At 39.0% G+C, this 15,160-nt stretch overlaps 1 protein-coding gene across 1 annotated transcript in view; it reads right to left on the reverse strand.

Moving 5' to 3' along the window:
- Positions 1 to 15,160, reverse strand: part of sos2 (son of sevenless homolog 2 (Drosophila)) — an 86,706-nt gene that overhangs the window by 8,249 nt on the left and 63,297 nt on the right. The window contains exons 9-14 of the mRNA XM_061743708.1: positions 14,301 to 14,428; positions 11,733 to 12,388; positions 9,399 to 9,480; positions 6,652 to 6,774; positions 4,753 to 4,865; positions 1,393 to 1,615 (exon numbers count right to left, since the gene is read on the reverse strand). Coding sequence (XP_061599692.1) covers positions 1,393 to 1,615; positions 4,753 to 4,865; positions 6,652 to 6,774; positions 9,399 to 9,480; positions 11,733 to 12,388; positions 14,301 to 14,428 — 1,325 coding nt within the window. The remainder of the gene's footprint in view (positions 1 to 1,392; positions 1,616 to 4,752; positions 4,866 to 6,651; positions 6,775 to 9,398; positions 9,481 to 11,732; positions 12,389 to 14,300; positions 14,429 to 15,160) is intronic.

Raw genomic sequence — 15,160 nt, forward strand, 5'->3', positions numbered from 1 at the left:
CTAACCGCAAAGGCTGCGATTTGACCAGTCACGTGATCTGGTCACGTGACTGGTCACGTGATGTGCGAGTGAGCAGAGCGGGAAGAGCAGAGCCTAAAGCTTGAGTTATGGTTCTGCGTCAAAACGACGCCGTGCCTACGGCGTGTGGTACGCGTCGACACAGACCAAACGCCGTCACTGACGCCGTCACTGACGTGCACCTCCCAAAAATTGTAACTACGCGTCGAGGCGACGCAGACCAAACGCAGACGAGAGGCTGTGATTGGTTCGCTTGGTAGCAACGCATTTCCGGTTTGAAGCAGTCGTGAACTTTCAGCGCTCTTTTCTTCGTGTATGTGTGATTTTTTTTTTTTGTTTGTTTTTTGCACAATAGTTGTCCTTATCTCTTTGATTCACTGTGACCGGAAAAAGTCGGATAAACCATTCAGGAAAAGATCGCGAATTAGTGGTCGCGGGGGGTACTGCACCACGGAGAAATGGAGTGACGGAGAAGTCCGAAGGGTTCATGACGGCGTAACGGTGACAGCGTTTGCTCTGCGTTGGTTCGAAGCAGAACCATAATTCAGGCTTATATCTACCATGGCCTCAGTGTTGGGGCTCGGCTGGGCGGGGATTTATAAATATATGGGCTTTATAAATGTATTAAATATATGAGCGTGGAGTCGGCGTGGCGAGGAGCTGCGCGCAGTGACGAGAACGAGCGGGCGCCGGCGGACAGTGGAGTCGTGCTGTGAGCCTGAACCTGCAGCTCATCAGTTTATCAAGGATGATTTATGGTTCCGCGTTACACCAACGCAGAGCCTACGCCGTAGGGTACGCCGTCGATTTAACGCGGAACCATAATTCAGGCTTCAGGAGGAGAGGTTAAACAGCGGGACTGCCAGTTGTTCATTGCTGGTTCGTTTTGTTAACTCTGAGCTTTGTTGGTTTGTTTGTTAGTTTGCTGGTGTTTTTTTTTCCTCTGTGATTTTTAAATTATTTGTGAAGACGTTCTGAGTTCCCTGTTAGGAAGGTTTTTTTGTTCCCTGTCGGAATTTTTCTTTGTTTTTCTATTAAACTACGCCTCGTTTTGGCTAAAGTTTAACCCTGTTTGGTGTCGTGTGATTGGGTTCAGAGAGGACCCATAACACTCGTGTGTACAGACGTGTTAAAGAGGTAAAGCCATAGATTTGTTTTCTTTATTGTTGTAATCTGTGCTTTAAATAAATCTGACATTGTTTATTATAAAACAGACTGACGTATTGCTTGTGTAGTTGAAAAATACATGCGAAGAGGACCTTGAAAAAAATAATCGCCTATTAAATCGCAATCGCAATATTGAGGAAAAAAAATCGCAATTAGATTATTTTCAAAAATCGTTCAGCCCTACTCCAGACCTCGTCAGCCACTCACCTGTACAGCTCCGACTCGATCAGCGTGAGCTGCCGGGCGATCTCGATGGGGTGGAGGGTCATGAGGTCGAACGAGTCCACCTGGCCGGCCCGGCAGATGTGCCACTCGATGGGAGGAGGAGAGCTCTCAAAGGTGATGTTGTGGCTGATGCCGTTGGTCTGCGTCTGCATCTTCCTCCGGATGATCTTGTTGATGGACTCCACCCACTTTCTCATGGACTTGCCTGAAAAAACAAACGTTTGAAGTTAAAACGAGCCCGTCGCAGTTATCAGACGGCACACGGCTGCGTGGAGACGATCAAGAACGATCGGAGAAATAAATCCCTGCTTCCACCTTCAACTGTTTGCTACGGAAGAGTATTAGCGCCATGCAGGAGAACAAATATGAGGGGAAGATCTTTTTTTATCGCGCACTTCGAGAAAAAAGTCGAGAAAAATGTTGAGATTAATGTTGAAATACAATTTCAAGAATAAAGTCGAAATTTTGTGAATAAAGTTGAAATACATTTCGACTTTTTTCTCGAAATTGTACTTCAACATTAATCTCAACATTTCAACTATTTTCTCGACATTTCGACTTTTTTCTTAAGTGTATAATGAAAAAAAAAAATCTTCCTCCTCTAAAATATAATTTTTATTTTCTCCTGCCTGGCCCTGATACTCTTCCGTAGTTTGCATCCTGCCTCAGTGATCGTTAATAAAAACACAAATTTAGTCACAACAAGAATATAGTGATGGAAGTTTTGGACCTTCCCAGTATAAAACACACAAAGCAGCCGGTTCTACGAGACATTTAATGGTTTACGACAAGATATGTGTTCAAATATGAGGATCATTTGGCAGAAAGACCTAGATCTGAGTGAGGAGGATTGGTTAAATATCTTAGTAAGTGCAGGTTAACCGTTTATGACCTACCAACAAGTCGCCTAAGCATGTTTTTACATTTCTCCATACTATACTGCCATTTTATGGAGTTTTTTTATTTGCTATGCATCAAAACAACCCATATAAGCCAATCTTTAATAATCTGTATGTTAGAAGTCCATACTAACTAAATAAATTGCTAAAAAGTGCAAATAACTACCAAAAAAAAATGTCAATGGAAAAAGTAACATCAGGCTTTCAGACCTCAGGAAATGTATCTAGAATGAATTCAAACTAGTTGTTTTTTTTAAATACATAATTTTCTCTATATATATATATATATATATATATATATATATATATATATATATATATATATATATATATATATATATATGTTTACATATGGCGTCTCCATCCGGCCCTGAATTCAGCTTTGCTCACGGTAAACCGTGTGTGTGTGTGTTTGTGTGTGTGTGTGGGCTTGTATAGTGAGTCTGTAGTGTGTGTGTGTGTGTGTCGCTGGGTAATCTTTCATTAAAATCTCTGATAAAAAGCAAGAACGCAAACGTCAACGATGGACGAGCTGTGAACTCGTACCTGATCTATAAATAAACCCCAATGTCAATTATGAAGATTTCCGCAATTTTACTGGATTATTATGTAATTTTTCCAAACAATTTAATGGATTAAAACTCTGGGACTCTAAATGCAGGATATGCAAGTGAAACTCTTCCTGTTTAACATGCAGAAATAATTTTTTTCTGTTTTATTTGGTTGTAATTGTACATACATTTTGAAAATCTATATGTAAACGGGAGCGCCGGCGCTCCGGTGGGTCTTAAAGGCTTAAATATCTTACTAAATACAGGGAAACACATGAGAGTTGAAGGGGAAATTTATTCAGTACAAGATAATTCATAGATTTTATTTCACTCCTTCAAAACCTCATAAATGGGCTTATTAGGAAATAATTTATCTTAAGTGTCAGAGTGAAATAGGGACATTCTTACGTGTGATTTGGGGATGTAAACTAGTGTTTTGGGAGAAAGTACTGGAACAGGTGAGTAAATGGCTCTGTGAGGCCATACCTGTATGTAAATATATCTACCGTATTTTCCCGTCGCGTTTTTTTTCTTCAGTTTTTCATAGCGACTTATGTGTGAAATTATTAACACATTATTACCGGTATATACTTTTACACGTTATTTTCACACTAAACTGCAACTGACGATGAGTCTGACGTAAGCGACGAAGAAGAGGAAGCTGCATCTTCTACCTCTGGAGTTAGCGGAGTTGTTTAAAAGTGACACCGAGGATGAAGGTTTCATTGGATTTTAGTTATTTGGAGTGACACGGATGGTTTGGTAAACTTCTTAGCATGTTATTTATGCTATAGTTATCTGAATAACTCTTAATACGTTATGTTAACATACCAGGCACATTCTTAGTTGTGTCATGTAACGTAAGCATACCGTACAATTATTCAGCCTGTTGTTGCCTTTATTCTAGTTTTACTTTAAATTGCCTTTCAAGACACGTCTGTTCTTGGTGCACTGCAAAAACTCAAAATCTTAACAAGAATATTTGTCTTATTTCTAGTTAAAATGTCTCATTTTTAGTCAAACAAAATCTCATTACACTTAAAACAAGACTCATCACTGGAAAAAACAACAGTTTTCACCTGTTTCAAGTAGATTTTCATTTAAAATAAGTAGAAAAATCTGCCAGTGGAACAAGATTTTTTTGCTTGTAATGAGAAGATAAATCTTGTCCCGCTAGAAGATTTTTCTCCTTATTTCAAGTGAAAATTTACTTGAAACAGGTGAAAATTGTCAAATAAGTAATTTTTCTGGTAATGACTCTTGTTTTAAGTGAAATGAGATTTTTTTGACTAAAAATTAGACATTTTAACTAGAAATAAGACAAATATTAGTGGTAAGATTTTGAGTTTTTGCAGTGTGTTGGATTTTATAAAATAAATTTCCCCCAAAAGTACGATTTATACTCCAGTGCGACTTATAGATGTTTTTTCCTTCTTAATTATGCATTTTATAGCTGGTGCGACTTGTATTCCGGAGCGACTTATAGTCCGGAAAATACAGTAAATATGAACGGGGGATTTTAAATTCTTAGAGCACGGACGAGTCCAGTCGCCCCAGATGTTAAACGATGGATGGAAATGATGTTGGCCAGAATTATCAATGATGAAGAAACGTTGTAACGTAACGCCTGGGAACTGGGAGACATTTCTAAACATGTTGCTGAATGTTTATTTTGGTTATTTTTTAAAAATAAATGAAAGAAGATGTAGATCTGCAGGAGGCCTTATGTCTAGGATTGTATGCTGGATGATCTACTGTCTGTTGATGATGGTGCTACTGTTTGTGTTCCAGTTTGACTGTATGTTTATGGTTGTTTGATTTATTTCGTTTTTTTATTTATTCAAACACAACCAAACCTAAGCTACGTCAGGCCTCCACGTATCAAGACTGACCTCGGAGCTGGATCTTGTTGGTGATATAATCCTCCAGACGACTTCTCAGCTCGGGGTCGTTCTCAAAGTCGTAGAAATGATGTTCCACCCACTGACGGAAAACGTTGAGAACCCTGCGGAGCAACAACGCGGCTAATCAATGCTTCTGGTTGCTGGTTAGAAGGACATCTGACATCAAACGTAATGGTGCATATACAGTAAATACAAAGAAATATGACAATGCAGCGGATGATCTGGTTTTAAAATAAACCAAACCTTTAGACCTTTATCTAAAGCCAGTGCTCAGAGGTGACGCCGTGTTTCCAGAGTTTGTACCACTGGACTCGTTCCTGACAAATGAACAGGTGTTTTTTTAAACTGTTCCTGTAAGTAACATTTAAAAACCCTCAGGTTTTAATGGTCCAAACAAAACCGGTCCAGACCCCGTTACTCCTTATAAGGACACAAATTCAACGGCTAGACAAAAGTAATTCTGTGAGTCACTGAGAACATGAAGTGGAGAGCGTGAACGAGCCAAACAACACCGTGAGGCAGAGACGCAGAGACACACACACACACACACACACACACACACTTCTGTGGCATCGTAAAAGGACTTCAGGACATAAAAAGAAAGCCATTTAAAAGCTTTCATACTGATGTAAAACATCCTCCTGGCCTTATTTCAGTGGGGGAAGACCAGGGCTCTGAGTGTAGACTGTAGAAGAAGAACTGGACAACCCCGCTGTGATTTCATCTGCAGGTTTCTGAAGCCTCTTTTTTCCTCACACGACACGGCGCTTTGTTGCAGACGAGCAGAACCAAAAGTCCTGGCCAAACCTTATTTCTAGTGATGCACCGAATGTTCGGTAACTGAAATTGTTTGGTCGAAAATAGCAAAAAAAACAAAACACTTTTGCTGTTCGGTGGAATAAGTGGGGAAAAAAACAAACAATTAATAATGGCATGTTTAGAGGATGCAAAAGAAGTGGATAAAACAAAACAAAGAAAAAGAAAATCAATCCCTTTCCCATATTAACACTTGTATGGGAAAGGGAGTGATTTTCTTTTTCTTTTTTTTGTTTTATCCACTTCTTTTTCACTTTTTTTACAATGCACTTAAATGCATTTTTTGTTTTTGTTTCAAGGCCTATGTTACAATTTTCAGCAGTCAGTTATAGGCCCAATGTAAGCTCAAAGATGGCCAAAAAATGTATTTTGCTAATTTATTTTTTTCAATTATTGTGCATTGTTGGTATAATGTCTGCTGGAATATTTAAAAATGCTGGGAAATTAAAAAATGTTCAGTTGTTCATGTTCAAAAATATTTCTACCTTGTAAAAAATAAAGTCGTATTATTAAATATATTATAAATATATAAATATAACTTCACAAGATGCTCAATATTCCTCATTTTAACACAGGGAGAAGAAGACTGCTCTTCCTGTTAGAGTTCTTGTAAATTATGACTTTATTCTCGTAATATTACGACTTTATTCTCATAAATTACGACTTTATTCTCGTAATATTACGACTTTATTCTCGTAATATTACGACTTTATTCTCGTAATGTTACGACTTTATTCTCGTAATATTACGACTTTATTCTCGTAATGTTACGACTTTATTCTCGTAATGTTACGACTTTATTCTCGTAATATTACGACTTTATTCTCGTAATGTTACGACTTTATTCTCGTAATATTGGATTTGTACGGCTAGTTTGTCGGGGGAGTTTGTACCCACGCAGCTACTGAAGTGAAATGACCTTTCAGACGCCTGTCAGAAACTTAAAACAGAAGTTTAATGCGACAAGTGTTGACGTTCATGTTTGAGCCCAACCAAAATTTGCTGGACTTGTCTTAACTCAGGAAGGTTCCTTTAAAAGGACCGACGTAAACCTGTAAACTCCAGCTGTACCTGAGTTGGACCGGCTGCACGTATTCCCGTCGGAACCTCTGCACCTCGGCCGCCATCGGATGATCTCCGTTCCAGAGAGACTCCTGGTCGTCCTCAGCCTTTTCCAGGTCGGGGATTTCAATCCTGAGAAGAGACGTGGGATTAGCAGAGCCTGACTGATTAGAGTCGATTATAGTCCGTACGATGATTAATACACCAAAATAAAAGGAAGCGCTGCGTTTCACTGTGTAAACACCACAATTTAGGAGGACACTGATGTGTCTCCAGGCCAGCCGAGACGCTGTCCCAGCTTGTTCTGGGTCCGTCCCGGGACGTCTAGCAGGTTGCACATGAAAGATGTCGTCCTGATGCTCAAACCACGTCAACATCCAGTTAACGGAGGGGCTGCTTGGTAGATTCATACTGAAAGCAACTGTACTGACGGCTGCAGTGGGCGGGGCTAAAGATGCAGGGGGCGGGGCTAAAGCTGCGCTGCAGAAGTGGAGGGAACAGTGGGAACAGCCAACTCATATAGCTGCACATCTTCAGTTTCCTATTTCACCATAGATCACACTTTGGGACGCCTTCTTTATATTTTAGCTTATTTCCGCGTAGATAAGAGTGAGTTTGATGCTCCTTAACAAGTTTGGTCCTGGATCAACATCAACCGTCAACGAGCCCTTGCTCCCGGTGGTTGATTTATGGTTCAGTGTCACACCAACGCAGAGCCTACACAAGGGCTGGACGATATATCGAGATTTTAATATATATCGATATATTTTCAAACGCGATATGGTACGAGACAATATCGTTTATATCGATTATTAAATTTTTTTTTAATGATTTTGATATAGCTTATTTTGTGACAAATTGACTTGAATGTTTTATTTGAGATTTGCACAAATGTTTTGTTATTTGCACAACTGTCAACCTCAGTGGAAAAGTCTGCCTGTTACTGTCTACATTGTATTAATTGCACAGTGTATTTTAATTTAATTGTTATGCAGGAAAGGGATATTTGTTTTATTTTATTCAAGAAGCATTTTTATTCTATATATGCAGGCAGTTTATTTTTATTTCATTTGTTTTATACATTTTGATATTGTGCAGACCTCTGTTAATAAAGGAACCTGTGTGACATTTGGCACGAGGCTTTGTATTAAAAATTACTGTTTTTTTAAGGGTTTGCCTCAGAAAAAAATGAAGCTAACAGAGATGCTAACAGAGATGCTAACAGAGATGCTATGCTATAATGCTTTGGGGGAAACCCCAATTATGTCACAGAAAAAATATGGATATATATCGAGTATCGCCATTCAGCTAGAAAATATCGAGATATGACTTTTGGTCCATATCGCCCAGCGCTACCCTACGCCGTTGGCTACGCCATCGATTTAACGCGGAACCATAATTCAGGCGAAGCTGCAGTCTGTCTGCGATGATCACTGACACAGCGGGTCGGAGCGGATTTGGTCATGATGTTTAAACTCTGTTTTGTGATTAATAAGCACGGTTTTTATTTATTTTGCGTTGGATCAATATAGCAAATAAAATCGTTGGGACCATCCAGCTCCTCAACCATCAGTTATTGTTTCGCGTGATCAGTTCAGGTAAAAACGGCAGTCAAATCAACAAAAATGTCAGTTTGCTGGATGAAATATATTAATTCCTGATAAAATAAGTGTGTTAGTGCACAGCTCTGCTCCTGTACGCATGTGAATGAGTGTACGTTTGTGTGTACATGAAAGTACAATCTGCATTGAGGATTCTCGCGTCGGGAATCCCGGTCTGTGATTGGACGCTGCCTCCGCGTCGCCGCTGCTCATTTGCATAAAGTTCAGATTTTTCAATTTCAAATTGACCCTGCTGCCTCTCGGGTGCGTTTTCGTAGAAACTGAATGGCAGCCGGCTGCCTGTGACGCCCGCGACGCTCTCAGTGTGAATGCAGGGTAAGGATGTGTGCAGCCGCCCTGCAGAGGAAACGACTCCTCCTGCAGCCCCTCCCTCCAGACGACGACCACGGATGAGCAGGAACCCAGACCAACTACCAGACTATTCTGCAGACCATTAGGCACCACATTATTAGGCGCAATATCAATAAACAGGTCTATTTTCATACATAAGACGCACCGGGTTTTAAGGCGCATGATAAACCTGTTCTCTGATTGGTTCATCGTTGCCAGCGATAGCGACACCTGAAGTGTGAGGTTGGAACAACGTTGTATTCCAACATTTGATTATAATTAGATTTACTTTGTAATAGTCTATAATTCATTATATGGACAGATCTGCATTTATGAGCCTTACAAATGTAATTAGATGGTGGACTTGTTTTTTGGCTGACGGTCAAATCTGGAGGCAAGAAGACGGTCATCACGGTTGGATAAGGTGGTCTGTAGTAGGTTTACCTACTTATGGGAATTAACTAAGTATTGAGGAAATAACGCTGGACTCAGATGAAAACTCAGATGACCCAGCTTTCCACCAGACCTTAAACGCACCATGTACAGACGAATCTGTGAGGCTTCTTGGAGGAAAACGTCTCAAAACATTTGTGCGTATTTAAGGATTTGTGTGTGTAGGAGGCTTTTTGAATTTGTAATTATCGTTTTGTCCGTAACTTTGAGCAAGTTACGGACAAATCTAATAATACGCACAAATCCGATAATACACAAATGTTTGGAGTGGATTTTCTCTCCGTAGGTCGTCATCATCAGAAAGGTGGAGGTGCAATTTACAAGAGCCGAACATTTCAGAGATGACGGTACCTTTCTATGAGCAGAGTGAGAAGCTCCTGGGGTTTGCAGAACGATCGGTAGGTCGTTAGAAATGTGCGCACAAAGTTGGGATCTGAGGAAAAAGGCAAGGCAAGTTTATTTGTACAGCACAATTCAACACAAGGTAATTCAAAGTGCTTTACATCAATATTAAAAGCGGCAAGACACAATTAAACAGTAAATAACAAATACAATGAAATAAAATGATAAGAGGTAAAATAATAAAAAAACAAGTTGTTAAAAAGTAAGGGCAGTAGAATACAGCAGGTACATCTCATTCTTACAATGGCAAGAATTACGTTTCTATACCGTCAAAACGTACAAAGACCAGGTCAAATACAGTATTACAAAAGTAATCTGTAAAAATTTTACGGTGAATTAAACCAATTTGACAATTTTATGCCACAATGCCTGTTTACAGGTCTTATTTTACACAACTAACGAGAATTACGTTTCTATACGGTCAAAACGTACAAAGACCAGGTCAAATACAGTATTAGAGTAATGAGAAAAGAGTAAAAAAGAGTGACATACAGGACTGTCTCAGAAAACTAGAATATTGTGATTTTCTGTAATGCAATTACAAAAACAAAAATGTCATACATTCTGGATACATTACAAATCAACTGAAATATTGCAAGCCTTTTATTATTTTAATATTGCTGATCATGATTTACAGCTTAAGAAAACTCAAATATCCTATCTAAAAAAATTTGAATATTCTGGGAATCTTAATCTTAAACTGTAAACCATAATCAGCAATATTAAAACAATAAAAGGCTTGCAATATTTCAGTTGATTTGTAATGAATCCAGAATGGATGACATTTTTGTTTTTGTAATTGCGTTACAGAAAATAAAGAACTTCATCACAATATTCTAATTTTCTGAGACAGTCCTGTATACCTTGTGGTCATGGCTGCTGTAGCCTATTTTAATTACCGGTATATGCCGTCCCTTGTTGGCTTGTGTCATGTTCTTTCCTTTTGATTTTGGTTTCATGTTGTGTAGTGTTTCTTTTTTCTTTTTCAGACCTTATTGAACACAGGTTTGAGACATTTTTGCTCATACGTGCAGCGCTTTTTTTGTGTGCTATATGGATGTTTTATTCCAATGATTATTTGTTGTGATGAGTTTAACTCCCCATACCACCTTAAAATGTTGCTATATGGCTCACTTGTGTTTTCGCCTTGATGAGTGATTATTTTCACCTGTGCTCATTACCACACCTGTGGTTATTTATACGGGTTCCTTTCTCTGTGTTGCTTTTGCCCTGATGAAGGCCAGATAGGCCGAAACATGTTGGCAGCCGTCTTTGAATAAAGGCTTTTTATCTTTTTATCCACCTCGTCCCAAGTGCCTGGATATCTTGCTTCTATTTTTCTTATTTTACACAACTGACGAGAATTACGTTTCTATACGGTCAAAACGTACAAAGACCGGGTCAAATACAGTATTAGAGTAATGAGAAAAGAGTACAAAATAGGCCTGTGTTGAAAAAATCGATTTCCCAATTCTAAATCGATTCTCATATTAATTCCTAAAAATCGATTCCTATGTCTAAAGATCGATTTTTTTTTTTTTTTTTTATTTATGTTTTTTTTTTCCATCATTACCACTTTTGGTTATTTTTTTGTTTATCCCCAAAAAAGGAATGTTTTGTTGGACACGAAAATAACTGGTGCCATGTTTTTGCCTTTAAAAATGTTTAAAGGTATGAAAACATTAAAGTGTTAATAATTAAAGGGTTATAGTTGCATAAATTGTCTATATTTCATTACTTTATATACTGTCTTGGGGTTACATTTGCAAAAAATGCTAAAAACCAAATGCTCAAAAATTAAAAACCCAAATAGACAAAAGACGAAAAAGACAAAAGGACGAAAATGGAACAAATAAAAACGTAATGTGGGAAAAAATAAAACCGATTTCATCCGTCTCTGTTTCCTCCCTGGATCTGTTTGATAATTCTGACCCATGATGTTTCTGAAAGCAGTTCTATCAGCATTCTGGGAGCTGATTGGTCCTTACAGCACCATTAGCTGCAATACTTGCTGTTGAATCTCAATATAATACTAGTAGTAATATTTTGCAGAACTACAGTCATATAATTCATGCAACAGCTCAAAAAAACGTTTTAATAACAATAACCCAAATCAATATCGGAATCGAATCAAATCTTGATAATCGATTCTAAATCTTAACAATCGGAATCGAATCGATTCTTGACATTTGAATTGATCCCCAGCCCTAGTACAGAAGAGTGACATATATGATAAACGGGTGTTTTTGTTACTCGACCGCAGCAGCGGCGTTGTGGTCTTACCAGCATACATGTGGTACGTGAGCCTCTCGATGAGCTTGACCACGGTGCCGGCCTTGATGATGGGGATGCCGGTCTTGCTCTGGACCTTGTCCTCGAACACGATGTTCTCCTCGGAGTCCTGCACGGCGAAGCGGTACACGTCCTGCGAGGGCAGCCTGAGCGGGTGTCCCTGCTCCTCCGTCTGCAGCACCGTGTCCAGCATGCGGTCCAGCGTGGAGCGGTACTGCAGCGTCACCAGCGCCGCCATCCACGACGCCTTCTCCTCCGCCGCCCGCGCGCCGAACACCACGCAGTTCTCGTCCTTGCTGATCAGCTCGAAGGCGTGCCGCAGCTCCGGCGAGTCCTCGCGGTCCACGATGCGGTTCTTCCGCAGCACGAACTTCTCCTTGAGCCGGTACTCGGCGCCGCTGCCGGTGCCGGGCAGCCGCGAGCTCTGGTTGGCCTTGCAGCTGATCATCAGGCCGTCGAACAGGAAGTTGTGGCGCTCGTGCTTGGCGCCGGCGCGCGTCAGCGGGCCCTCCAGGATGAACTCGCTGCAGCACTGGCCGATGTCCTTGCCCTCCCAGCCGTCGATGCTCTTCTGGATGTCATTCATGCGCTTGATGGCCAGGTGTTTGCTGCGGATCTGCCGGCTGTACAGCCGGTACATGGGCTCGCTGCAGGGAGATAGGGAATCATGAATTATCAACTGTTTCTAATAGAGAGAATGTGCATGACGTCACAGATGCGACTTCACAGCGGGTTTCTCCCACTGAGTGGCAGTAAGACTGAGCGGCAGAAAGACATAAAGACTGAGTGGCAGAAAGACTGAGTGTCAGAAACACTGAGTGTCAGAAAGACTGAGTGGCAGAAAGACTGAGTGGCAGAAAGACTGAGTGTCAGAAAGACTGAGTGGCAGAAAGACTGAGTGGCAGAAAGACTGAGTGTCAGAAAGACTGAGTGGCAGAAAGACTGAGTGTCAGAAAGACTGAGTGACAGAAAGACTGAGTGGAAGCGTAAACTTTCAGTTTGAGCAACTGGAAAACATCTAAAATGGGAAAGAGCTGTTGTGCGAGCGACTGTACTCACAGACTACGTTTACATGCAACCGGAATATTAGCAATTTTGCACGTCAATGCAGACCCTCTATTGGTTCCAGATCAATAAGCTAACTCTAAATGTAAAGAAATCTAACTTTATGATCTTCTGCAACAAAAATAAACCTTATCCAAAAGAAGCAGCTAAAATATTAATTAACGGAACTGAAATCCTTCAAGTATCACACATAAAATCTCTGGCTGTTGTTTTTATGGAACGCTGAAACAGTCAAAATTAAATAAATAAATAATTAAATCATTAAATAAATGTACAATGAAATAAATATAATTGGAAATACATAAAAATATACTTTAATATACAATTAAATAATCAAATGTATCATTAACTAATTAAATGATAAATATATATTTAATTGGATATACATTAGTTGAAGTGACGGTTTAAATAAATTCATGATGTGCTTCAGCCAATGCAGGAACCATGAAATAATTAAATATGTAATGAAATAATGAAATATATATCCAATGAAATATTCACAATTTAATTTTTTTTTATTGTATATTAAATAAATTATATATTTATGTATTTCCAATTTTATTTATTTCATTGTACATTTATTTAATGATTGAATTAATTAATAATGTATTTGATTTTGACTGTTTCAGCATTCCATATGTTTTGGATGAAGGTCTAAATTGGAATAATTATATTAATCAAATTTGAAAAAGATCAATGAAAATGCTTGGCATACTGAAAAAAGTTGATCCGTCCCTCTGCTCACTTTACTCTGTATTAAAGTTTCCTATTTCCATTTATGAATTACTGCAATATTGTCTGGTCTGCAACTTATCCAACTATTCTCAACAAATTACTAATAATCCACAAAAGATTCTTAAGAACAATCTCTCAGTCTGGTAGAACCATCTGCACCTCTTTTTATGAAATATTCACTATTATCCATCATAAAATTCCTGTTTTCCACTCATGCTTGTTTGTACATAAGTTTATCAATAGAAAAAACAAGATCTTCCTGTCACTTTCCAGCAGTTTTTTACTTTTTCATCTGATTTTAATTCATACCCAACTAGACACAGTGGCAATCTTCATTTACCCTTCTGTGGAACATCTGGTCATCAATTTAATATTACATTTAGATCCAAAACTCTGGAATGACTTGAATGTGTCGCTGAAGTCAACATTATATTTATCCTCCTTCAGAAAGTTATTAAAAAAACATCTTATTCTGTCTTAACCTTCAATCTTTAACTTTAATGTAATCCAGACCTTGTATCCATTTTCTCTTTTACGTTTATATTTATAATTTTTTAAATTTGTTGTACATTATCTTTGTTATTTCATCACAGTTGTTGATGGGATGAACTCTGTACAAGCCCTTCAGGCTTTGTTCCCTCCATGCACTGTTTTAAAAAAAAATTGTGCTAAATAAATAAATGAAATGAAATGACGAGGAGAGAAGGCCGGCCAGGATTAAGCGGTAATAATGTGCGTCGTCATGGAGACGGCGTGTACCCGGGCTTGCGGCGGAGCTGGTGCTTGGCGTAGATTCGCTCCACGCTGGACTGGAAGTTCAGCATCGCCGTAATCGCCTGTTTCAGACATTCTCTGTCGTCTTGGTCTTGACTGCGCTCCTGAAGTTGCTGCAAAAACAAACAGAGAGGCTGGACGTGTGAAATATGTCGTAAACAAGAGAACCACAGGCGTTTTAATAAGACGTGCATCTAAAAATGTAAGATAACAATGGCTGAATCAAACTCCGCTAGTCTGAACAAACCCGGCTGAACCTTTAGGTAAATACAGGCCGTCTTCAGGTTGGACCGAGGTCAATTTATTACTTTTTAATACCATTTTCAAACTAAATTTAAGACCAAAAAGACAAGTCACTAAGAAATCCAGCGCTGACGTCAAGGTTGCCAGATCTGACAGGATCCAGCCCAAATGTGACGAAATAATGAAAACCCAGCCCAAATCATACATTCTCTATGTTAAAACCGTAAATTATTAAATGTTGAGTAAATTTCAAACCATAAGCAAATTCAGCCAAAAAAAGTTCAGGCTCCAAACAAAGACTACAATTAAATTGAGTAGATTAAAGCAAATATAATATCAGTGAGTTTATTGTGTAAGTTTCTACTTTTCTCTGCCATAATGGAAACTTTTTTGTTAATAATTTCTCCTAAATATTTAGTAAAAACCAGGAAAAGCAGCCCAAATTTTAGCAACTGCCCCGTCCTATATTTTTCAGCTCAATTGGGCTGAAACCCGCCCAACCTGGCAACCCTGACTGAGGCCTCTAACAACTGGTAAACAAAACAATTTAATAAACTTTTCCTTTTCAAAGTGTAAGAAAATTTTTAAATAATCACTAGACA

Source organism: Cololabis saira, chromosome 16, assembly GCF_033807715.1.
Source record: "Cololabis saira isolate AMF1-May2022 chromosome 16, fColSai1.1, whole genome shotgun sequence".
In the NCBI taxonomy this organism is placed as follows: Eukaryota; Metazoa; Chordata; class Actinopteri; order Beloniformes; family Belonidae; genus Cololabis; species Cololabis saira.